Source organism: Manis pentadactyla, chromosome 8 (assembly GCF_030020395.1).
Source record: "Manis pentadactyla isolate mManPen7 chromosome 8, mManPen7.hap1, whole genome shotgun sequence".
In the NCBI taxonomy this organism is placed as follows: domain Eukaryota; kingdom Metazoa; phylum Chordata; class Mammalia; order Pholidota; family Manidae; genus Manis; species Manis pentadactyla.
Window position 1 is genome coordinate 61,351,900 of NC_080026.1, and position 25,288 is coordinate 61,377,187.

Consider the following 25,288-nt stretch of genomic DNA (forward strand, 5'->3'; position numbering starts at 1 on the left):
ACAAAAATCCAAACTTGTTCCATTATTCTGTACTGCTTCCAGATTTTTGTCTTATCTGTAAATTGAGGCCATTACCTATCTGGTAGTTATAGAGACCAAATAAAATAACATGCAAAGTACCTACAACTGGACCATTAGGTTCCCTCCCACTTTCAAACCTCTCAAAATAGCAATTGGCATATTTTCTGACTCAACTGTCTCATAAATTCCCTGGAATCAATCTTAATGGTAGACCATTAGATTCCATCACTCCAAAAAAAAAGCAACATGTTTAACAAATGCTTCTGAGTCAGCCCCACAGTAGGCCCAGACTTGGAGCAGAAAACTATGTACACAAGTAACCTAGCAGACAGAAGGTAGGTGGACAAAAGGGACAGGGAAAAGGAGTAGGCAACTAGTAAGCACCCACCTCTGCCATCAAGTCGCTCTCCTAGCACACAGTAGGGCAAACAGCTGATCTGTGGGAGCTGTACAAATTATTTTGACTCTTGAGCATGAACAACTCCCAGTTCAATCTTAAAAGTGCCCAAAGAAGAAGTCGGTGGTTTCAGGACTGGTGAAACCAACTGGGCTTGCCTACAAAGTTTGTGCTGTGGTATAGATTGAATACTCAGCACGAAGATGGCACAGCATAGGAAACACAGACTGGAGAGGGTGGGGGGGAGCAGTCATCCACAGGCTAGTGGCTACCACACTGGACAGAACAGTTACAGAACACTCCCATCAATGTAGAGTTCTATGGAACAGTGCTGCTCCAGAAGCTGACATTTCCACCCTTGGCACTTCTCCCTACCATTACATGGGTTCATTCTGCTTCTTTCACAAAATAATGCAAAGCTCCAAGGAATGGCAATGGATGCCTTAGAGCAAGGGTCAGCATAGTGTTTCTGTAAAGGGCCAGGGAGAAAATGTATCTTAGGCTTTGTAGGCTATCCACTGTCACAACTATTTAACCTCTAGTATTGTAGGTAGGGTAAAAACAGCCATAAATAATATGTAAATGAATGGATATAGTGTGTTCCAATAAAACTTTATTTACAAAAAAAGACAGTAGAATGCCATAATTTACCAGACCTGGCTTCAGTGAAACTGTACAGGCATCTTATAATTCAGTGGAGTCAGAGGAAATCCCCCTCTCCTATTGCAAAGAATCGTGAAGTATATAATCTCACATCCTCTTCCTTTATTACTTGTCCAGGCTCTGACTAAGCTCGGGCTCCCATCCAGGTTAGAAAGACTCCTGGCCATTTGTCTGGCATCTTCTACTTCTAGGATTCCCTGCCCACCCACGAAAGGCACAAATATATTTATTGTCAAACATGCCCTAAATCATACTGTGATCCTACCAAGGCTAATTAAAATATAGTTTAAAGGGGAAAAAAACAATGAAAAAACCCCAACAACATTGTGAAACATTTATTTTTGTTTTGCAGTATAAAGCCATGATTAAAACCACTGTAGAAAAATACAAAGTACACTGGATAAGAGGTAAGCTAGCTGTTTCAGTATTTGCTTATATAATTCAGTTAAGACAATGGGCACCTAAGATAGCATCATTAGCTCAAAGATGTAGCTGAAGGGTTAGATATGATGCCCCGTTCATTCTACTGGTCTCCAAAAGCATTCAAGGGATCATCAAATATGTCTGACACCTTCTGTTCAGATTTTAGTTCAGGCACTGCCTGTGAGGATCGACTTTTCGGTTTGGTTTTCTTAGCCTGGACACCAGAGGAGCATATGTCATCTTTAAAAAGAAAAAGAGAAAGAAAGAAAGAAAAAGAGATGTGAATAGGCAAGAAAATGAGTGCTTTTAAGGTGCATCTACACAAATCACAAAAGACTTAAGTCTGGTAAACAGTATGGGACCAAAAAAACACTATGACAGAGCCAAGCCTCCCAGATTTTGGTCCTGGCTCTGCAACTAACTAAGCTTTATGATCACATATCAGCCACAGGTTCTTCTGAGCACAATTTTCTCAGCTACAAAGGTATATATGTACATATGCAAGAGAGGAAAAGGGAAAAGAAAATGATATCCAATCCACTCCAACATTGTACTTCATTATACATTCTTTTCCCACTGGATTTTAAAAGAGCAATAAAAGTAAGCAAAGGGAATTTCAAAATAGGAGTTGCCCTCTTTCAGAATAAATGCATCAATCTGAGGCATATCAATGTAAGTGCTAAGAATATAAGTCTTGATGACTCCATTCCTGCTCAGTGTTCCACAGACACAAGTGTTTTATTAAAACAGGCATGGATTACTTTTTTTTATAATAAAACAAAATAAGTTTCTTTTGCACCCCTGGTGATGGGAAGCACATGGAGACAAAGCACAAGGCTCATGTAGGGAACAGAACCACTGTGGCCCTGCCATACCAGCTTTCTCCCAGTTAACCCCCAGATCAACCCCTGGGGGAGGAAGGGGAAAAGTAGCAAATGGGTATTTGGCCTCAACTCAAGCTCTATCTACTGACACAGAACATACCAGAAGCTGTACATTTAGGTTTATGGGACATTTGGATTAGCCCTCAGTAAAGTAGTTACACCATGGAAAGAAAATGAGTATGTTTACACACAGAGATTGTTGGTGAGATGCAATGTATGAGTTATAACCTGCTTTCCTATATAGTCCTGCTCTCCTGCACTGCCCCTCCATTCTCTAAACCACTGATGCTCACTCTCCTGTTAGGACTCTGACTCAATCTAATACCTCACATCCGAGACAGCCACCTCAATCTACTTTAGCCTGTGGGGTAGTTTCTGGTCTCCTTTCATAATCAGAGTGTTCCAGGTAATTGGCAGTGGGTGTACGAAGATATAAACTAAGTTATACTTAAAAATCAGATTCCGCCCCTTCAAATTCCTTAATGTCCATCATACCAAAAAGTTGTTTCACCAAAATGACTAATCCATTCACTTGTCCATCCTCAGCCTAACTCAGGGTTAGATAGCATGCCAAAGGAAACCCACTGGGGAACACTGTCCAGGCAAGGGCCAAGACAAAGGTAGCAGGAGAAATAATCAAGTCACTGAATGAATGACTTTCTATGGCATATGAAGACAGTCAAACTTACCCATATCATCATCAAATATAGACTTGGCTTCCACTTTCTTCTTGGACTTTTCTTTTGGTTTTACAGTTAAGTCAGCAAAGATGTTAATATTATCATCAAACAAGTTGGACTCAAATGTTCTTTCCTTCTTTCTTGTTTTTTGTGAGGGTTTAATTGCTTCTGTAGCAAATATATCATCCTTGTTAAGCCAAAAAATGAAACAATTTTAAATTAAAAAAAAATTTGATTTAACTGCCCCCTCAGCCTGGTATGTACTATTACAGGATCTCTGCCAGCCCTGGTCCTTCTCAGGCCTGTCTCAGCTCAAACGCCAGCTGTGCGGAGCAGCCTTCTCTACCACTCCACATGCAGGAGCTCCTCCCATCCCTATTGGTCATTCTTGTCCCAAGGCCTTGGATTGTTTTCTTTATGACACTTAACTTTGTCTGAAAACTTCTTATTTATCTGTGGCCTTGCCTGTAATCCCCTCTCCTCCCTAAGAACTCTGAGGAGCACAATGCTGGTTCTCGTTCTCCCTGTGCCCATTCCTGGATGCTCAGTGAACCCCCGCCAGAGAGTACCTGACCACTGAAGGCCTTACCGCTGCACTAAATCATCAGCCCCAGCCAGGGCCTGTTTTCCCACAAACCTGAGGTTCAACTCTCAAGCTGTACCAATAGTGGTTTATATATGTCAGAGTGGCATGCCAAGGAAACTGCACTGACATTCTGGTAAAAACGACAAAAACCAAGACCTGTACCAGTGATTATGGCTAACCAGGAACTACCTCCTACATGAAACAAAATACTACTTCTAGGTAAGTTTCAGAGTTATTAATAAGAAAACCTTATTGTAGTTACAAAGCAAATAGTGGTCAGACAGCAATGAATCAAGCTTAATGCAATCTTAATTATGCAAATGTAATGTACATTAATGTCATCAAATAAGCCAATCAGGTATTTTTTCCCTTAACATAAAACCATGCACAAAACATATTTTTATGTCTTATTACCTCAAAAATATCTTGTGATTTTGAGATGACATCCTGCTGATGGTTGGATTTTGACTCATTTTTCTTACCCATCTGGTCTATAAAGAGATCATCCTCATCTTCCAGGAGAGGGAAGGGATTTGTTTTCCTTGTTGGTTTTGGTGTAACAGACTGAAAGAGATCATCATCACTGCCTGCCTCACCTAGAGCAGGAAACACGGAGCTCTTTTCTTTACTTCCCCCTGGAGGTGTAGCTAGGCTCTCTGCTGCCTTCACCAAGACTGTTTTTCTCCCAGTGGACTGAGAAACAGAGCCCTTGGAAAAAATGTCTTCAGAATCAAAAATATCATCCTTATAAGCTGACCCAAAGATTTTGCAAAGGAGTTTACATACATTCCAAGCACGGGACCACCTGCCCAAGATGGAGTAGCAGTTGCCACAGGTTCCTCAGAGTCTTTTCCACCAGCTGTTCTGGGCTGTGGCTGACAGCCATTTGGTGAAATGGTGCCATCTGCCAATTGTGCAACAGATCTTTTGGGGACACTCATGTCCTCAGCCTCACTGGACTCCTGGGCAGCCAACTGCCGAGCTGCGCGGGTCTGTGGTCTGCGCTTTCCACTGACTTTGACCCTGCTCTGCAATGGCAAAAACCAAATGTTGATCTGATGATTAAAAAAAAAAGTTTTCAGGAGACTGGGAGCCAAGATGGCGGCGTGAGTAGGACAATGGGAATCTCCTCCCAATACAACAAATTTAACTATCCCTAAAAGAGAGACCAGAAGACACAGAACAACAGCCGGACTACATCCACACTTGCAAGAACCCAGTGCCTGGTGAAAGGGGTAAGATACAAGCCGCAGCCCAGCAGGACCCGAGGCCCCTCACCCCAGCTCTTGGTGGGAGGAGAGGAGTCAGAGCGGGGAGGGAGAGGGAGCCCAGGACTGTAAAACACCCAGCCCTAGCCATCCGCACCAGAGCGCAGACACACAGTGCATGCGTGGGGTGCTGGAAACTAGGGAAGCAGGACAGTAAGACCTGTGAGCGGGTGGCGCCCCTGGGACAAAGAAAAGCGAGTGCTTTTGAAAGTCTTAAAGGGACAGGGACCCCCACAACTGGACAGAAGCATCCCGGGTCACAGTTCAGGAGCTGGAAATTCCAGGGAACTCCGGGCGAACTAATGCCCTGTGCAACAGCTCTGAGACGCCTCACGGAGGTAAACAGCGAAACAGCCCCCCTGTCCATTACCCCTCCGGGGCCCCGCCATAGCAGAGCAGCGGCCTGAGACTGGCCACACCCACAGCAAGGGAGCTTCCTCCATAACAGACGGGCAAGGTACAGAGATCCAATCTTCACACAATTGCCTAACACAAGCCACTAGGGGTCGCAGTTGTCCCAGTAAAGAAAGACCAGGAGCCAGTAGAAAGAATCTTGGCTCTCCCAGCTGACAGAGGAGTCAATAGCATACCACTGCACCTATCAACATGAAAAGGCAAAAAAATTTGATCCAGACAAGACTAACCCAGACATATTCGACATCTTCTACATCTTCCCCTGAGAAGGAACCTGGGGAGATAGATTTAACCAATCTTCCTGAAAAAGAATTCAAAACAAAAGTCATAACCATGCTCATGGACTTGCAGAGAAATATGCAAGAACTAAGGAGGGAGAATACAGAAATAAAACAATCTCTGGAAGGACTTCAAAGCAGAATGGACAAGATGCAAGAGGCCATTAATGGACTACAAAACAGAGAACAGGAACACAGAGAAGCTGATGCAGAGAGAGATAAAAGGATCTCCAGGAATGAAAGAATATTAAGAGAACTGTGTGACCAATCCAAATGGAACAATATTCACTTTATAGGGGTACCAGAAGAAGAAGAGAGAGAAAAAGGGATAGAAAGTGTCTTTGAAGAAATAATTGCTGAAAACTTCCCCAAACTAGGGGAGGAAATGGCCTCTAAGACCACAGAGGTACACAGAACTCCCATGACAAGGGATCCAAGGAGGGCAACACCAAGACACATAATAATTAAAATGGCAAAGATCAAAGACAAGGACAGAGTATAAAAGGTCACCTACAAAGGAAAACCCATCAGGCTATCATCAGACTTCTCAACAGAAACTCTACAGGCCAGAAGAGAATGGCATGATATACTTAATGCAATGAAACAGAAGGGCCTTGAACCAAGGATACTGTAACCAGCACAATTATCATTTAAATATGAAGGAGGGATTAAACAATTCCCAGACAAGCAAGAGTTGAGGGAATTTGCCTCCCACAAACCACCTCTACAGGCCATCTTACAGGGACTGCTCTAGATGGGAGCACTCTTAAAAAGAGCAGAGTACAAAACACCCAACATATGAAGAATGGAGGAGGAGGAATAATAAGGGAGAGAAATTAAGAATCATCAGACCGTGTTTATAATAGCTCAGTAAGCGAGTTAAGTTAGACAGTAAGATAGTAAAGAAGCTAACCTTGAACCTTTGGTAACCAAAAACTTAAAGCCTGCAATGGCAATAAGTACATACCATTCAATAATCACCTTAAATGTAAATGGACTGAATGCACCAAACAAAAGACATAGAGTAATAGAATGGATAAAAAAGCAAGACCCATCCATATGCTTCTTACAAGAGACTCACCTCAAACCCAAAGACATGCACAGACTTAAAGTCAAGGGATGGAAAAAGATATTTTATGCAAACAACAGAGAGAAAAAAGCAGGTGTTGCAATACTAGTATAAGACAAAATAGACTTCAAAATAAAGAAAGTAACAAAAGATAAAGAAGGATGTTACATAATGATAAAGGGCTCAGTCCAACAAGAGGATATAACCATTATAAATATATATGCACCCAATACAGGAGCACCAAAATATGTGAAACAAATACTAACAGAATTAAAGGAGGAAATAGAATGCAATGCATTCATTTTGGGAGACTTCAACACACCACTCACTCCAAAGGACAGATTCACCAGAGAGAAAATAAGTAAGGACACAGAGGCACTGAAGAACACACTTGAACAGATGGACCTAATAGATATCTATAGAACTCTACATCCAAAAGCAACAGGATACACATTCTTCTCAAGTGTACATGGAACATTCTACAGAATAGACTACATACTAGGTCACAAAAAGAGCCTCAGTAAATTCAAAAAGATTGAAATCCTACCAAAAAACTTTTCATACCACAAAGGCATAAAACTAGAAATAAATTGTACAAAGAAAGCAAAGAGGCTCACAAACACATGGAGGCTTAACAACATGCTCCTAAATAATCAATGGATCAATGACCAAATTAAAATGGAGGTCCAGCAATATATGGAAACAAATGACAACAACAACACAAAGCCCCAACTACCGTGGGATACAGCAAAAGCAGTCTTAAGAGGACAGTATATAGCAATCCAGGCATATTTAAAGAAGGAAGAACAATCCCAAATGAATGGTCTAATGTCACAATTATTGAAATTGGAAAAAGAAGAACAAATGAGGCCTATGGTCAGCAGAAAGAGGGACATAATAAAGATCAGAGAAGAAATAAATAAAATTGAGAAGAATAAAACAATAGCAAAAATCAATAAAACCAACAGCTGGTTCTTTGAGAAAATTAACAAAATAGGTAAGCCTCTAGCCAGACTTATTAAAAGGAAAAGAGAGTCAACACACATCAACAGAATCAGAAATGAGAAAGAAAAAATCACGACGGACCCCACAGAAATACAAAGAATAATTAGAGAGTACTATGAAAACCTATATGCTAAAAAGCTGGGAAACCTAGGAGAAATGTACAACTTCTTAGAAAAATACAACCTTCCAAGACTGACCCAGAAAGAAACAGAAAATCTAAACAGACCAATTGCCAGCAACGAAATTGAACTGGTAATCAAAACTACCAGAGAACAAAACCCCAGGCCAGATGGATTTACCTCAGAATTTTATCAGACATACAGCGAAGACATAATACCCATTCTCCTTAAAGTTTTCCAAGAAATAGAAGAGGAGGGAATACTCCCAAACTCATTCTATGAAGCCAACATCACCCTAATACCAAAACCAGGCAAAGACTCCACCAAAAAAGAAAACTACAGACCAATATTCCTGATGAGCATACATGCAAAAATACTCAACAAAATATTAGCAGACTGAATTAAAAAATACATCAAAAGGATCATACACCATGACCAAGTGGGATTCATCCCAGGGATGCAAGGATGGTACAACATTAGAAAATCCATCAACATCATCCACAACATCAACAAAAAGAGGGACAAAAACCACATGAGTATCTCCATAGATGCTGAAAAAGCATTCAACAAAATTCAACATCCATTCATGATAAAAACTCTCAACAAAATGGGCGTAGAGGGCAAGTACCTCAACATAATAAAGGCCATATATGATAAACTGAGATAACATCATACTGAACAGCGAGAGGCTGAAAGCTTTTCCTCTGAGATCGGAAACAAGACAGGGATGCCCACTCTCCCCACTGTTATTCAACATAGCACTGGAGGTCCTAGCCACAGCAATTAGACAAAACAAAGAAATACAAGGAATCCAGATTGGTAAAGAAGTACTGAAACTGTCACTATTTGCAGATGACATAAAAAACCCTAAAGACTCCACTCCAAAACTACTAGAACTAATATCGGAATTCAGCAAAGTTGCAGGATACAAAATTAATACACAGAAATCTGTGGCTTTCCTATACACTAACAATGAACTAACAGAAAGAAAAATCAGGAAAAGAATTCGATTCACAGTAGCATCAAAAAGAATAAAATACCTAGGAATAAACCTAACCAAGGAAGTGAAAGACCTATACCCTGAAAACTACAAGACCCTTTTAATAGAAATTAAACAGGAAACTAACAAATGGAAACTCATCCCATGCTCCTGGCTAGGAAGAATTAATATCGCCAAAATGGCCATCCTGCCCAAAGCAATATACAGACTCGATGCAATCTCTATCAAATTACCAACAGCATTCTTCAATGAAATGGGAACAAATAGTTCTAAAATTCATATGGAAACACCAAAGACCCCGAACAGCCAAAGCAATCCTGAGAAGGAAGAATAAAGTGGGGAGGATCTCGCTCCCCAACTTCAAGCTCTACTACAAAGCCACAGTAATCAAGACAATTTGATACTGGCACAAGAACAGAGCCACAGACCAGTGGAACAGAGTAGAGACCCCAGATATTAACCCAAACATATATGGCCAATTAATATATGATAAAGGAGCCATGGAAATACAATGGGGAAATGACAGTCTCTTCAACAGATGGTGCTGGCAAAACTGGACAGCTACATGTAAGAGAATGAAACTGGATCATTGTCTAACCCCATACACAAAAGTAAATTTGAAATGGATCAAAGACCTGAATGTAAGTCATGAAACCATGAAACTCTTAGAAAAAAAACATAGGCAAAAATCTCATGGACATCAACATGAGTGAATTATTCATGAACATATCTCCCTGGTCAAGGGAAACAAAATCAAAAATGAACAAGTGGGACTATATAAAGCTAAAAAGCTTCTGTACAGCAAAGGACACCATCAATAGAACTAAAAGGTATCCTACAGTATGGGAGAATATATTCATAAATGACAGATCTGATAAAGGGTTGACATCCAAAATATATTAAGAGCTCACACACCTCAACAAACAAAAAGCAAATAATCCAATTAAAAAATGGGTAGAGGAACTGAAGAGACAGTTCTCTAAAGAAGAAATTCAGATGGCCAACAGACACATGAAAAGATGCTCCACATCGCTTGTCATCAGAGTAATGCAAATTAAAACCACAATGAGATATCACATCACACAAGTAAGGATGGCTACCATCCAAAAGACAAACAACAACAAATGTTGGCGAGGTTGTGGAGAAAGGGGAACCCTCCTACACTGCTGGTGGGAATGTAAATTAGTTCAACCATTGTGGAAAGCAGTATGGAGGTTTCTCAAAATGCTCAAAATAGAAATACCATTTGACCCAGAAATTCCACTTCTAGGAATTTACCCTAAGAATGCAGCACTCCAGTTTGAAAAAGACAGATGCACCACTATGTTTATCGCTGCACTATTTACAATAGCCAAGATATGGAAGCAACCTAAATGTCCATCAGAAGATGAATGGATAAAGAAGATGTGGTACATATACACAATGGAATATTACTCAGCCATAAGAAAAAAACAGATCATACCATTTGCAACAACATGGATTGAACTGGAGGATATTATGCTCAGTGAAATAAGCCAGGTGGAGAAAGACAAGTACCAAATGATATCACTCATATGTGGAGTATAAGAACAAAGGAAAACTGAAGGAACAAAACAGCAGCAGAATCACAGAAGCCAAGAATGGACTAACAGTTACCAAAAGGGAAAGGGACTGGGGAGAATGGGAGGGAAGGGAGGGATAAGGGTGGGGAAAAAGAAAGGGGGCATTATGATTAGCATGTATAGTATGGGGGGCCACAGGAAAAGAAAAAAAGAAAAATCACTGGCATCCTATGGCGTACCATATGTTGTTGTTTAGGATCTCAATTGGGTATTATTCACATACCAAAAAATTCTATATAAAGTGTTTACTTTAATGATTTTTAGTATATTCATAGCTGTGCAAATAGCACCACAATCCAAGTGTAGATCATCCTCATTACATCAGAAAAACTCCCAAACCTATTTATTAGTAATCACTCTCCGTTCCTGTCTGCCCCTTTCCTTACACCCAGGCAACCACTTAGCTATTTTCTTTCTCTATAGATTTGTCTTTCAGGACATTTTAAATAAATGGAATCATATATGTCTTTTGTCACTGGTTTCTTTGATTCAGCATATGTTGTCAAGTTTCATTAATATTATAAATAATTCTTTTTAATGTCTAATAATATTCCATTGTATGGTAACACTACATTAGTTAATGAACATTTATTTAAATTATTTTCACCTATAGGCTATTTTGAATAATGCTGTTGAAAACATAAAAGCTTTTGTGTGAATGTATATTTTCATCTCTTGCATACATACCTAGTAGTGGAATTACAAGGTCATGTGGTGACTCTTATGTTTAACAATATGAGGAACCACCAAACTGTCTTCCAAAGTGGCTACAGCATCTTACATTCCCAAAAGCAATGAATGACGAAGGTTCTAGTTTCTCCACGTACTCACTAACACTTGGCTAATACCAAAAAGTATACAAGGGACAAAGGAGCCAAGATGGTGGCATGAGTAAGGCAGCAGAAATCTCCTCCCAAACCCATATATATATTTTTGAAAATACAACAAATACAACTATGCCTAACAGAGAGACCAGAAGATGCAGTACAACAGCCAGCCTACATCTACATCTGCAAGAACTCAGCATCTCACAAAAAGGGTAAGATACAAAGCCGCGACCCGGTGGGACCTGAGCACTCTCCCACTCCAGCTCACCGGTGGGAAGAAAGGAGTCAGAGTGGGGAGGGAGTGGAAGTGCAGGACTGCTAAATAACCAGACCTAGTAATCTGCACTGGGAGCAAACACACACATTGCCTGGTGTACTGGATATAAGAGAACCAGAAAAGTAAAATCTGCAAGCGGGTCCCCACAGCCAGCTCCCCTGGAATAAAAGAAAAGAGAGTGCTTTTTGAAAGTCTTAAAGGGATAGGGGCTTAATAGCTGGATGGAATAGTCCAGGCACACTCAGCCCAGCAGGCTGCGAATCCTAAGGAACTTCAGGCTCCCTAACCCCCTGGGTCGCAATATAGCTCTGAAGTACCTCATGGCAATAATCAGCCTGCCATTTGTTCCCCCTAGCCGGCACTGCCCTGCCACAACGGCGGAGTAGCGGGAGAGTGGTACCTCCCAGAGCAACGGCCCTGAGTCTCCTCCCAGAGTGCAGCTACCAGGGCCATACCCACCTGCTGCTGCTGGCGTGCAGCTGCCTGGCAGAGACAGAGGAAGTTGGGACAAGGCACGAAGGGGCTCCATTCTTGCAGGAGAACACATCCGGTGCACCTGCAACTCTCCACAGGGCTCTGGGCTACTCTGAGGGCTGCCCCGCCACAGCAGCTCAGTGTATTAAACCAGAGGCTCCTCCCAGTGTGCCGGTAAACAACACAGGCAGTGGAGAAGGGCAAGGCACCCAGCAAGCAGGAAGGGACTTTGTTCTCCCAGCAGACACATGTGCCACCTGCCTACAACTACCTATCGCCATTAAAAGGCAGAAGAATCCGGTCCAGTCAAGAATCACCCAGACAACCACCAAGAGAGGGTGTGGGGAGATAGATATAACTAATCTCCCTCAAAAAGAATTCAAAATAAAGATCATAACCATGCTGATGGACCTGCAGAGAAATATGCAAGAGCTAAGGGATCAAGTCCAGAGGGAGATAACAGAAATGAAACAATCTCTGGAAGGATATATGAGCAGACTGGAGTAGGTGCAAGAGACTGTTAATGGAATAGAAATAAGAGAACAGGAGTACAGAGAAGCTGAGGCAGAGAGAGATAAAAGGCTCTCCAGGAATGAAAGAATATTAAGAGAACTGTGTGACCAATCCAAATGGAACAATATTCACTTTATAGGGGTACCAGAAGAAGAAGAAGAGAGAAAAAGGAATAGAAAGTGTCTTTGAAGAAATAATTGCTGAAAACTTCCCCAAACTGGGGGAGGAAATAGTCTCTCAGACCATGGAAGCCCACAGATCTCCCAACACAAGGGACCCAAGGAGGAAAACACCAAGATATAATAATTAAAATGGCAAAGATCAAAAACAAGGACAGAGTATTAAAGGCAGCCAGAGAGAGAAAAAAGATCACCTACAAAGGAAAACCCATCAGGCTATCATCAGACTTCTCAACAGAAACCTTACAGGCCAAAAGAGAATGCCATGACATATTTAATGAAATGAAATAGAAGGGCCCTGAACCAAGAATACTGTATCCAGCATGATTATCATTTAAATACAAAGGAAGAATTAAACAATTTCCAGAAAAGCAAAAGTTGACGGAATTTGCCTCCCATAAACCACCTCTACAGGATATTTTGAAGGGAATGCTCTAGATGGAAGCACTTCTAAGGCTAAATTGATGTCACCAGAGAAAATAAAATCACAGCAAAGAAAGTAGACCAACCAAATACTAACTAAAGGCAAAAAATAAAATCAACTATTCACAAAAGCAGTCAAAGGAAACACAAAAGAGTACAGAATAAAACACCTAACAAATAAAGAAAGGAAGAGGAAGAATAAGAAGGGAGAGAAAGAATCATCAAACTGTATTTATAATAGCTTAATAAGTGAGCTAAGTTAGACGGTTAGATAGTAAAGAAGCTAACCCTGAATCAGCGAAGAAATAAATAAAATTGAGAATAGAACAATAGAAAAAAATCAATGAAACCAAGAGCTGGTTCTTTGAGAAAATAAACAAAAATAGATAAGCCCTTAGGAAGACTTATTAAGAGAAAAAGAGAATCTACACAAACAGATTCAGAAATGAGAAAGGAAAAATCATGATGGACCCCACAGAAATACAAAGAATTCTTAGAGAATACCATGAAAATCTATATGCTAACAAGCTGGAAAACCTAGAAGAAATGGACAATTTCCTAGAAAAATACAACCTTCCAAGACTGACCAAGGAAGAAACAGAAAATCTAAACAGACCAATTACCTACACAAAATTGAATCGGTAATCAAAAAACTCCCAAGAATAAAACCCCGGGGCCAGATGGATTCACTGCTGAATTTTATTGGACACATAGAGAAGACATAATGCCCATTCTCCTTAAAGTTTTCCAAAAAATAGAAGAGGAGGGAATACTTCCAAACTCATTCTATGAAGCCAGCATCGCTTAATACCAAAACCAGGCAAAGACACAAAAAAAGAAAATTACAGATCAATATCCCTGATGAACATAAATGCAAAAATACTCAACAAAATATTAGCAAACCGAGTTCAAAAATACATTAAGAGGATCATATACCATGACCAAGTGGGATTCATCTCAGGGATGCAAGGATGGTACACCATTCGAAAATCCATCAACATCATCCACCACATCAACAAAAAGAAGGACAAAAACCACATGATCATCTCCATAGATGCTGAAAAAGCATTCAACAAAATTCAACATCCATTCATGATAAAAACTCTCAACAAAATTGGCATAGAGGGCAAGTACCTCAACATAATAAAGGCCATATATGATAAACCCACAGCCAATATCATACTTAACAGCAAGAAGCTGAAAGCTTTTCACCTAAGATTGAGAAGAAGACAGGGATGCTCACTCTCCCCACTGCTACTCAACATAGTACTGGAGGTCCTAGGCATGGCAACCAGACAAAATAGAGAAATACGAGGCATCCAGATTGTTAAAGAAAAAGTCAAACTATCACTATTTGCAGATGACATGATATTGTACATAAAAAACCCTAAAGACTCCACTCCAAAACTACTAGAATATCTGAATTCAGCAAAGTTGCAGCATACAAAATTAATACAGAAAAATCTGTGGCTTTCCTATACACTAACGATGAACCAGCAGAAAGAGAAATCAGGAAAAGAATTCCATTCACAACTGCATCAAAAGAAAAAAATACCTAGGAATAAACCTAACCAAGGAAGTGAAAGACCTACACCCTGAAAACTACAAGACACTCTTAAGAAAAATGAAAGAGGACACTAACAAATGGAAGCTCATCCCATGCTCTTGGCTAGGAAAAATTAATATTGTCAAATGGTCATCCTCCTAAAGCGATCTACAGATTCAATGCAATCTCTATCAAAATACCAACAGCATACTTCAAAGAACTGGGAACAAATAGTTCTAAAATTCATATGGAACCACAAAAGACCCCGAATAGCCAAAGTAATCCTGAAAAGGAAGAATAAAGCAGGGGGATCTTGTTTGCCAACTTCAAACTCTATTACAAAGCCACAGTAATCAAGACAATTTGGTACTGGCACAAGAACAGACCCACAGACCAGTGGAACAGAACAGAGACTCCAAACATTAACCCAAACATATACAGACAATTAATATATGATAAAGGAGCCATGGACATACAATGGGGAAGTGACAGCCTCTTCAACAGTTGATGTTCGCAGAACTGGACAGCTACATGTAAGAGAATGAAACTGGATCATTGTCTAACTCCATACACAAAAGTAAATTCAAAATGGATCAAAGACCTGAATGTAAGTCATGAAACCATAAAACTTTTAGAAAAAAACATAGGCAAAAATCTCATGGACATAAACATGAGCAACTTCTTTATGAACATATCTCCCTGGGCAACGGAAACAAAAGCAAAAATGAACAAGTGGGACTACATCAAGCTAAAAAGCATCTGTACAGCAAAGGACACCATCAACAAAACAAAAAGGCATCCTACAGTATGGGAGAATATATTCATAAATGACAGATCCGATAAAGTATTGACATCCAAAATATATAAAGAGCCCAAGCACCTCAACAAACAAAAAGCAAATAATCCAATTAAAAAATAGGGACAGGAGCTGAACAGACAGTTCTCCAAAGAAGAAATTCAGATGGCCAACAGGCACATGAAAAGATGCTCCACATCGCTAATCATCAGAGAAATGCAAATTAAAACCACAATGAGATATCACCTCACACCACTAAGGATCGCCACCATCCAAAAGACAAACAACAAGAAAGTTGGCAAGGGTGTGGATAAAGAGGATCCCTCCTCCACTGCTGGTGGGAATGTAAATTAGTTCAACCATTGTGGAAAGCAGTACAGAGGTTCCTCAAAAAACTAAAAATAGAAATACCATTTGACCCAGAAATTCCATTCCAAGAATTTACCCTAAGAATGCAGCAGCCAGTTTGAAAAAGACATATGCACCCCTATTTTTTTTTATCACAGCGCTATTTACAATAGCCAAGAAATGGATGCAACTTAAGTGTCCATAATTAGATGAATGGATAAAGATGTGGTACATATACAGAATGGAATATTATTCAGCCATAAGAAGAAATCAAATCATAGAATTTCCAACAACATGGATGGAGCTAGAGGGTATTATGCTCAGTGAAATAAGCCAGGTGGAGAAAGACAAGTACCAAATGATTTCACTCATATGTGGAATATAAGAACAAAGAAAAACACTGAAGGAACAAAATGGCAGCAGAATCACAGAACCCAAGAATGGACTAACAGTTACCAAAGGGATGGGGACTGGGAGGATGGGTGGAAAGACAGGGATAAGGAGGGAAAAAAAAGGGGCATTGGTATTAGCAGACATAATGTAGGAGAGGGCACTGAGAGGTTGTGCAACACAGAGAAGACAAGTAGTGATTCTATAGCATCTTACTATGCTGATGGACAGTGACTGTAATGGGGTATGTGGGCGAGACTTCACGATGTGGGGAGTCTAGTAAACATAATGCTCCTAATGTAATTGTAGATTAATGATACCAAAAAATAAAGTGTACAAGTGTTGATGAGGATGTAGAGAAACTGGAAGCTTCAATTCTTCAGCAACTCACATGACAGAACTAACATCATGAAATGAGATTCTTTTATCCTTTCAAAACTTGAACTGTACTACTTTTTGCTCACCTTTCCTACTGTCTTTGGCACTTGGATGCTGTTCTGATCCTCTGTTTTATCCTCTTCCTCATCATATAAGCTAAGAACAGTATTGGTTCTATTTTTGGTTTTTTTGTCCAATGGGGAAGATGAAGAAAGTAAATCAGAATGCTTGGCTGCTTCCTGAGAAGAGAGAGTCAAAGGTCCTTCCTGAAAATGGAAATAATAAGGAAAATATTAAGTATCACCTGGAAATACAAATTCTATTGTGGGGCCTCCAAAACTCCTTATTAATTCAGTAACTGGCACATTTGCATGTTTTGGGGCCCTACAGATAATCACATCTGCTCCCAGGTAACAAAACCCTGAGCTAGTTCTTCATTGGCTGCTCCAATAAAGAGTCCTGCACAGATAATTCATAGACAAAAGTAATTTTTCCAAACAGTTTAAAGCCATGGGTCCCTCCTTCCTACCATTATATATATACAAACACTGATACACACAGGTTGCTCAAGAACTGTAACTTCTAAGTCATAAAGACAACACAAATGCCAGTCATTGGGAGAGGATCATGTATTTCCTAGTATTTAACTAATACATAAGTCTCTAAGAGAAACCTAATTGACAAAATCAGACACTTAAATTTTAAAAGGCTTACACTGTATTACACAATTATAAGAATCTCTAAAATAATCTAAAATGCAGCATTTATTCATTTCACAAGTATACCACATTTCAGGTAAGATGCCACTGATTTAAGAACCACTATTACTATATGAACCACCAAGGACAAAAAAAACAACTCTCAATTAACATGCCACTGATTACAAGAGGTGTATCCTAGTTTCAGAGTGGTTAAACTGTGGGAAAAACATGCTTCTTTGAGGAAATGTAATTTTTAAAGTGCCTACTATGTGCAAAGTAACATGACAAGTAGTACAGATACAACGGTGAACAAAACAAACCTGGCCCCCATCTTCACGGTGCTTATATTCAAGCAGAGAGATGGTAGCACAGGAGAGCACAAGTGTGGGCTGGGTTATGACTGGGGTAAGCCAGGGGCTTCTGGACACAGAAAAGGTCCTCATGCAAACTTGGAGAAGAATGTCACACAATAATAAAATACAGCGTTTCTATCACTGTAGCCCCACGGAGCCTCAAACAGGAAAAGGATATGCAATGTTCTTCACAGGCCCTAGAAGAGAGATTAAACCTAAGTTCCTGAACACAAAGTATACAAGGAAAGTTAGAAAATAAGAAAAGGTTCATAGAAACAGCAGGTAATCACTGGTTCCCAGATGTATCCAGAAGCCTTATCCACAGACTTATGCCATCTCTTGCAGATGACAGATCACCATGGAAAAGAAAGCTAATGTTTCAGAGGAAAGACAAATATCACTTTACATTGGAATTCACAATATAAAAAAGTGCTAAACCATAATTTCTTAAAACTGCCATTTTAATTCAAGTACAGGTCGGGGCTAGAAGAGAACTGGAGCTAAAAGAAGCACTACAGAGAAGATTAAGTCAGAAAAAGCAGACATGCCAAGAAAAAACACCATGGCAAATAAGATGAGGAAGATCCTAGGGAGAGAAAGGAACAGACACAAAGGGACAATAATGTAAAATGGGAAAACAACACATCACTGTGTGCGCAAGCACACCCAGAGAGGTAACTGAAAGGCAGGAGCAATGTTGAAGGCTTCCCTGAATGGGGAGGATCACATGTTTTCTTCTTTGTACTTTGTACTGTTTTCAAATCTCTCAAAAAATGAGTCATTTATTTTCTGTGGTAGAAAATGTAAGGTGTGTGCACGTGTGGGTTTTACAAGAACAAATGAGAGACAAAACCTATCAGAATATACAAGAAAAATAAAAACTTGACCTTTTCTGACTCCTCCACCTGAGTTGTCCCAAGTTCTGATGATTCTTCAGCAGCCTCAACCTTCTTACCCACAGGTTTCACTCCGAACTGTGCCTCCTTCTCTTCTTCCCTGCTAAACAGCAAAGGTTGTACCTCAGGAATGGTCTCTTTTTTCTACCAAAAGAAGAGTAAATGACATCATCAAAAACAAAAAAAGTGTGTCTGACTAGCACGACAATGTGTAACACATGCCGAAACCACAGTTCTGTTTAGGGCATCTGCTAAGTGTGGTTGTGGGAAAGAGAGGAGAGCATAGTGAAGGGGCACAAACAGGAAGCAGGAAGCACTACAACCTCCAATGCGCAGACACAGCACTTCAGTTTCTGCCACACCGTCTGCTCCCGTCTCCTTGTGCCTGCTGACTGCACGACGCTGTCACTGCCTGGATCCTTACTTCTGCCCCCCAACTACTGGTCTCTCCTCTCTGCTTCCTTCCTCTTACATTTCAGATACATGACTACCATCCAGAGCTCTTGCTAAAATAAAACACCCATCCAATTACTTTATCTCCCACCCCAAACCTGCATTTTTGCAATAAGTTAAGTATTGAACATGACAATCAACTGACACCTCATTTTATCCCCCTAGTCACCTGCACCCCATCAGTCTCACCTATTCCTTACACGTAAACTCTCACACGTCCACACTTGTTTCTCCCTCTGTAGAAGCAAATCCTCCTCATCTTTTTAGCAAGGCTCAGCTTAGATCATCCTGCCACCCATGAAGGTTTCCTGTTCTTGTCAGTAAGAATCCATTTACTTCATTGATTAAGAATGCTATTGATATCTCTACCTAGCCCTTACATTACTCTCCCCCTAATTTACATGAATAGCTATCATACAGCTTTTTATCTATCCACTTGGAAGGATCATACAGTGCATTTCCACAGCCAGTCATGGTGTTTTATACCAGGGTAGGTGTCACCACAGGTTTCTGAGCACTTTGCACATTTCTCATCTGTTTCTTACCTGGGAGCTAGGGATTTCAGAGATTAGGAAACTGAGGTTACTAACTTACCTAGAGTTATTGGCATCCTTGGGGAAAGCGACTTATCAAAAATCCTTGAGAAAAAAAACTAAGTCCATCATACTAACTAGACTATAATATGTAAGGAAGTAAGCTTAATGCAATACTCATCAAGTTATCAAGACATTCAGCAAACTAAAGAATATTACTATGATAGAAAAAATGATAAAGTAGAATAGGATAAAGAGATTTTTTGTTATTGTTAGGAAAAGGTCCTTAAAATGCATGCTCATTTAAGCTTGAAATAAAAGACTGGAAACCCACAAAAGAGTTTCAGAAGAGGTATGGCAAACTGAAGTGATTAAAGGAAAAAATTTCTGTGCAATGTGCTGGACTCACTGAAAACTACATATAATTTCAATGCAAGCTGATAGGGAGAAAAACGAGATTAAGTATGGAGAAACATAACCTTTCATATAACCATGGTCCTTAAATCAAGGAATATGCTGCCCAAACTGTTGATTTTAAACCTTCCTAAAGATAAACTTCTTCATAAAATTAATTTTATTGATAGGCTTCAAACTGAGTCAAATTTAATTTACTTTGAAATATCCTAGGATCTCTAAAGAAAAAATATCTTATATGCTAATTGTGATTCTGTCTCACAAATGGTAAAAATAAAGTGTGCAGGTGGTTTAGCTACCTAAGAGGCATATCTTTGACCTTTTGTCTTATTTAACAATTGTAGTTAAACAGGTTGAAAGAAGTTTACATTTCCAGAACTTTCAAAATTCATTAGATTATTGCTCATTTATCCAGGGTAGAAGTTACTTTTATGATTTACACAGAAAATCAGATCTCTCAACTTTTAACCATTCAGCCACTAGATGTCTTCTTTAGGGAGACTGAAGGGTAGGGTTATGAGCACCTCAGAAGCAGGAGCAGGGAACTCCAGAGCCCAGGGAAGGCAGCGCTCCCCCAATGCTGAAAGCTTCTGGAACAACCTGTGCAACCCCAAATGTGGTGAGGAAAGAGTGCTTAAATCATGGACCTGCACGTGCTTCATCCAGGAAGCTTCAGAGGACAGGTTAACATTTCTACCATGTCTCAAAGTATGAAGAATGTTTCTATATAAGAGATAATAACCCTCCTCTGGAGTATTCTGGGATAGGATGAGTCACCTAGAATATATGCAAATGAGGCTGGAAAAGAGGTGTCCAGGTTGGAAGAGATTACAGATGGCACAGTAGGCTCAGATAAGGCATTTTGCCAAGAGGACAATGGGACTGGGTCTCTGAGACAAGAATGAGGGCAATGGTCAGGAGAGCAGATGGAGGGAAGGAGCATTCACAGAGAGACCACATAAGAAAGCACCTCAACAGTCAAGGCTAAAGATGACAAAGCAACAGGGATGGGAGGAAACAGCCTTAACTGGCAAGAAACAATGACGATTCCTCCATCAAAGGAGAAATAGCCACATGTGTCCTAGTGGTTATATTGCAGAATACTATATAGTGGTAAAAAAGGGCAAGGTGAAGCTTATGGGAATGAAAAACATGCTGTGGGACAAAAACTGATGCATAAAAATGTAGACATGATCATATTTAAACAATGCAAAACAGATGTGGATGCCTAGAAACAGGCCTGGAGGGACTGGCAATGCCTCACTATCAGTGATTACATCTCAGAAGGAGTATGGAGTGGGACTCTGGGTTCTTTATGCATTTGCTAAACCTTTCTTAAGAAGACATCTGTGTATTACACTGTAATTTAAAATAAGCTTTAAACAGAAAATATTTAGGAGGTATAGAAAAACCAAGTATCGTCTCTAGAAACAGGAAGTTCCAGGTTCTTTTACTGCCATGTGCTTATTTCACTGTATACAAGGAGAAGCCAGGTCCCTAGGGCCACACAGGTTTCAGGAATGTGGTCACCCATCACCACGGTGGGAGGGGGAAAGTCTTCATCAAGTGTCAGGGTAGGAGCAGCCATTTTGGATTCTGTGGCTGTTCCAACACGGGAAGTTTCCCTGGGGGCTCATACCTCCTTCCCTGTCTTGCAGGACTTTCTGCCCTCATCCATGCCAAACTGGAGTGGTCTCAAGTTGGGTGGGAAGACCGTCACAGCAGGCTGTGAGCTGGCTGGATTCTTGGCCTTTTAGGCTAACCCAGCACAGGTAAAGAGGTCTCCATGGGGCCTAGCCTAGAAAGTTCACTGTTAGCAACTGCCAGTTGGCAATAAAAAAGTGCTTGGCCTCACTGTTCTATGTGCACATACTTCAGGAGTGTGCTGGGGAGGGATTAATGACAGGCCAAAAGCAGGCTTCCAGTGTGTCTAGGTTCCAGACAAGCATTACGTTAATGACACCTTCCTCTCATTCTCTAATACTCCTTTTTGACATAAAATGAGATTGGCTATGTTTTAGCTTAGGTAACTGTGGTAGTGATGCCATTTAGACAAAATCACTGGAGGGACACTTAGATTAACTATTTCTTTTCTTATCATATATTTTAATTTTTAAAAAAACTTTAACTGTGGTAAAAAACATATAATAGAAATTTTTCCATCTTAACCATTTGAGCATATAGTTCAGTGGTGTTAAGAATAATCGCACTGCTGTGCAATCAGCTCCAGAATTATCTTGCAAAACCGAAACTCTTCACATCAAACAGCTCCCCATTTCCCCCTGCTGCTACCCTGGCAACTACCATTCTACTTTCTGTCTCTGAATTTGACTGCTCCAGGTACTTCACGTAAGTGGAAACATACAGTATTTGCCTTTTTGTGCTGGCTTATGTCATTCAGTATAATGTGCTCAAGGCTAATCCATGTAGTAGCACGTGTCAGAATTTCCTTCCATTGGTACTCTGCCCCCTGAAGACTATACCTGACACTGAATGGGTTGCAGACACGGAGGAGTCCTTTTTTCCAGGCTTCTGTATGTGTGCTTCATCTGTAAAATACCACTAACCAGAAGCTATCTTTCTAAAACTAGGAAAACAAGTTTTCCAAGGTCAGGTTTTAGGAGCTGATTCAAGGAGTATCACTATTCTGTAACACCACCTCAAGGATGTTTCCTGGGCCTAAGAGGTTAAGAATACCTTTGTTGCAGGAGGAACAGATGCAGGAGGAGAGCCAAACAGAAAACTTCCACTATCGGCATCCTCTTTGAAGAGCAGTGATACTCTCTGGGTCCTCTTTTGGCTACACAAACAGATGAAAGACCAAATTAAAGGCAAATGGGATTAAAAAAAATACAATATTCTTTCTAGGTCACACCTCTATGAACCCACCTGCCACCAACATGCCCAAGCTATCAGCTGACCTTATACAACTGAAAGCAAGTAAGAAAAACCTTTGAAGTAGGTGCGATTTGTGCCTAGCAAGTCATCAGCCTCTGTCCCCCACCCTTATGTAGAAGAGCTAAGGCCCTCCTCAACCTGGCCCTTGTTAGTTATTTCTGATACGGTGCGGGTGCACTAGCTGTTAGCTTTGTGAGGCACATGACACTACTAGCACTCTACTCTCATCACTTCTTAGGGCACAGGAAGAAACAGAGAACATGAACGCCTATTTCCAAAGTGGTCAGAAGGCAGCTGTCAAAAGATCACAGGGCCAGGGCCTGCTTCGGGCTGTGACCTGGTACCTCCTTGGCCACCTTATCCTGTCTTTCTAAGCATCCCCCTCCTTTCCCTTCAAACCCCAAATCCATCCCTTTCCATCCCCACCAGACAAACCTCTCAGAGCTGGAAAAGCAGAACTCATTTCCCTGTTCATCACATCACTAGGCACCCAGCTCCTACCCCATGTTGGGCAACCAGAGCCGAAATGCGGTCACAGCTCTCCTCACCACCTTCCTCTAGCCTGTCTTCACCTACCTCCTTACCTGGGATTCTGGCAGGCCCCTACACACAAGGTGCTCAGTAAATGCCAGAACAACTATTCATCAGTACATTTTCGGGAACAGAAATAATATGAAAGTGGAAAAACACAGGGAGGCTTAGCACTGGACTAATTTTTACTATATGATAAGGAATCATACAACTAACATACTAGAGAATTACCAAAGTAATGAAAACTTCAAAATCATTTTTTGCTAGGAAAAAAGCACAGTAATAGTAAGTCACTTCAGTAAATTTTTTACCATATCCATCTACTTCTATTAGAACAAAATTATAATTAACAAGGCAAAATCTATATAACTTGTTAGTTTAATATTGATGTCTATCTACATCTAAAAAAAAACAAAAAAACTAAGGATCAACCAAACAGTTGAGTGCACTTTCACTGGACACATACACTAAAGGACAGTTACAAACTAAGTCTGCACTTTGAAGAAGTTATTAAAGCAAAGAGCCAATTTGTAAAGGCACAGTAAGGTGGTACCTAGTATGCCTTTAAGGACATATACCAATACAGAGTTACACAAATGATAACCAAAATATTTGACTACTAGGTGATGAATGATCACAAAGTATTGACTATATCAGATGCCTGAAGAGTGCCGAACGCCTCATTAAGCAGCTATAGCAGAAAATCTAACTCATCATGTTCCGAACAAGAAATTCTAAACAAACTAACCAACCAAAACCTCCAAGAAAAACCCACAAGACATCTGGTGACTGATTCTGAAGGTAAGCTACTACAGAAAAGCTAGTTAGCTCTCTGGACAAGGTTACATAAAAGACAACAGTCCTTACCCTCGGCCTCATTCCCTAACTCTCAGCTTCTGCTGGTTAAATGGGGGCCTCCCGTGGAGACCTGTCCTCAGGAAACATGTGCTTGTTCAGTGAGCTACAGTATTTCTCATTATAAGTAACAGGTTAAGTATTTTGATTTATTTAAAAGGTACAGAGAAAATGATCATAGAGTCTATGGGTCTAAACCAGGCACTTTTGAGAGTGAAAGGGAAAGTTATTAATAATCATGCTGGAGTGAAAGGAACAAAGCAGGGCTGCCAGGCAAGCCAGGGCATTTGAATGCCCTGCTAATATTTCACAACTTCATTAGGGACACAAAGCTTCTTTCTTTTTTTAGAATGGTTGTGAGATACAATTTACATACCATAAATCTTACACTTTTATAAAAGTGTACAATTCACTGATTTTTAGTATACTCAGAGTTGAGCATCTATCACCATAATCTAAGTTCACAGTATTTCCAACAACCCAAAATGAAACCCTACTTGTTAACATTCACTCCCAATTCTCCTTTCCCCTCAGCCTCAGGCAAACACTAATTTACTTTCTGTGGCTATGGATTTATCTGTCTGGACATTATATACCAATGGACTCATACATGTGGTCTTCTGTGACTGGCTTCTTTCAGTTAACACAGTTCATCAATGTTGTGGCATGTCTCAATATTTTGTTCCTTCTCATTGTATGGGCGGAATACATTTTGTTTATCATTTCATCAGTTGATGGACTTTTCAGTTACTATGTACAATGCTTTGATGAACATTCATGTGCAAGTTTCTGTGTGGACAGGTTTTCATTTCTCTTGACCGTATACCTAAAAACGAAGTTAAGTCCTTTGGTAACTCCAGGTTTAACTTTTTAAGGAACAACTGTTTCCCAAAGTGGCTGCACCATTTTACATTCAGTGTCTGTAAAAGCAATTTTAGAGAGTCTGATGAAAGCTATGAATTATTTCCTCAGAAAAATGACCATACACAAAACTTTAAAACCAACTAGAAATGGAATAAATCTGGAGCAGAGAAAGCATTAATGAAAGCTAAGTATTGGGTATAGCTGGTATTGGAACCTCCAAGTGAGATGTTT

The 25,288-nt window shown here is 40.2% G+C and overlaps 1 protein-coding gene across 1 annotated transcript in view; it reads right to left on the bottom strand.

Moving 5' to 3' along the window:
• Nucleotides 1-1,014: 1,014 nt before the first annotated feature.
• LOC130684560 (WASH complex subunit 2-like) overlaps nucleotides 1,015-25,288 on the bottom strand; it is a 74,949-nt gene continuing 50,675 nt past the window's right edge. The window contains 7 exon segments of the mRNA XM_057505803.1: nucleotides 1,015-1,744; nucleotides 3,078-3,255; nucleotides 4,069-4,403; nucleotides 4,406-4,682; nucleotides 16,646-16,825; nucleotides 18,501-18,653; nucleotides 22,607-22,709. Of these exon segments, the coding sequence (XP_057361786.1) occupies nucleotides 1,605-1,744; nucleotides 3,078-3,255; nucleotides 4,069-4,403; nucleotides 4,406-4,682; nucleotides 16,646-16,825; nucleotides 18,501-18,653; nucleotides 22,607-22,709 (1,366 nt within the window). The 3' untranslated portion in view covers nucleotides 1,015-1,604.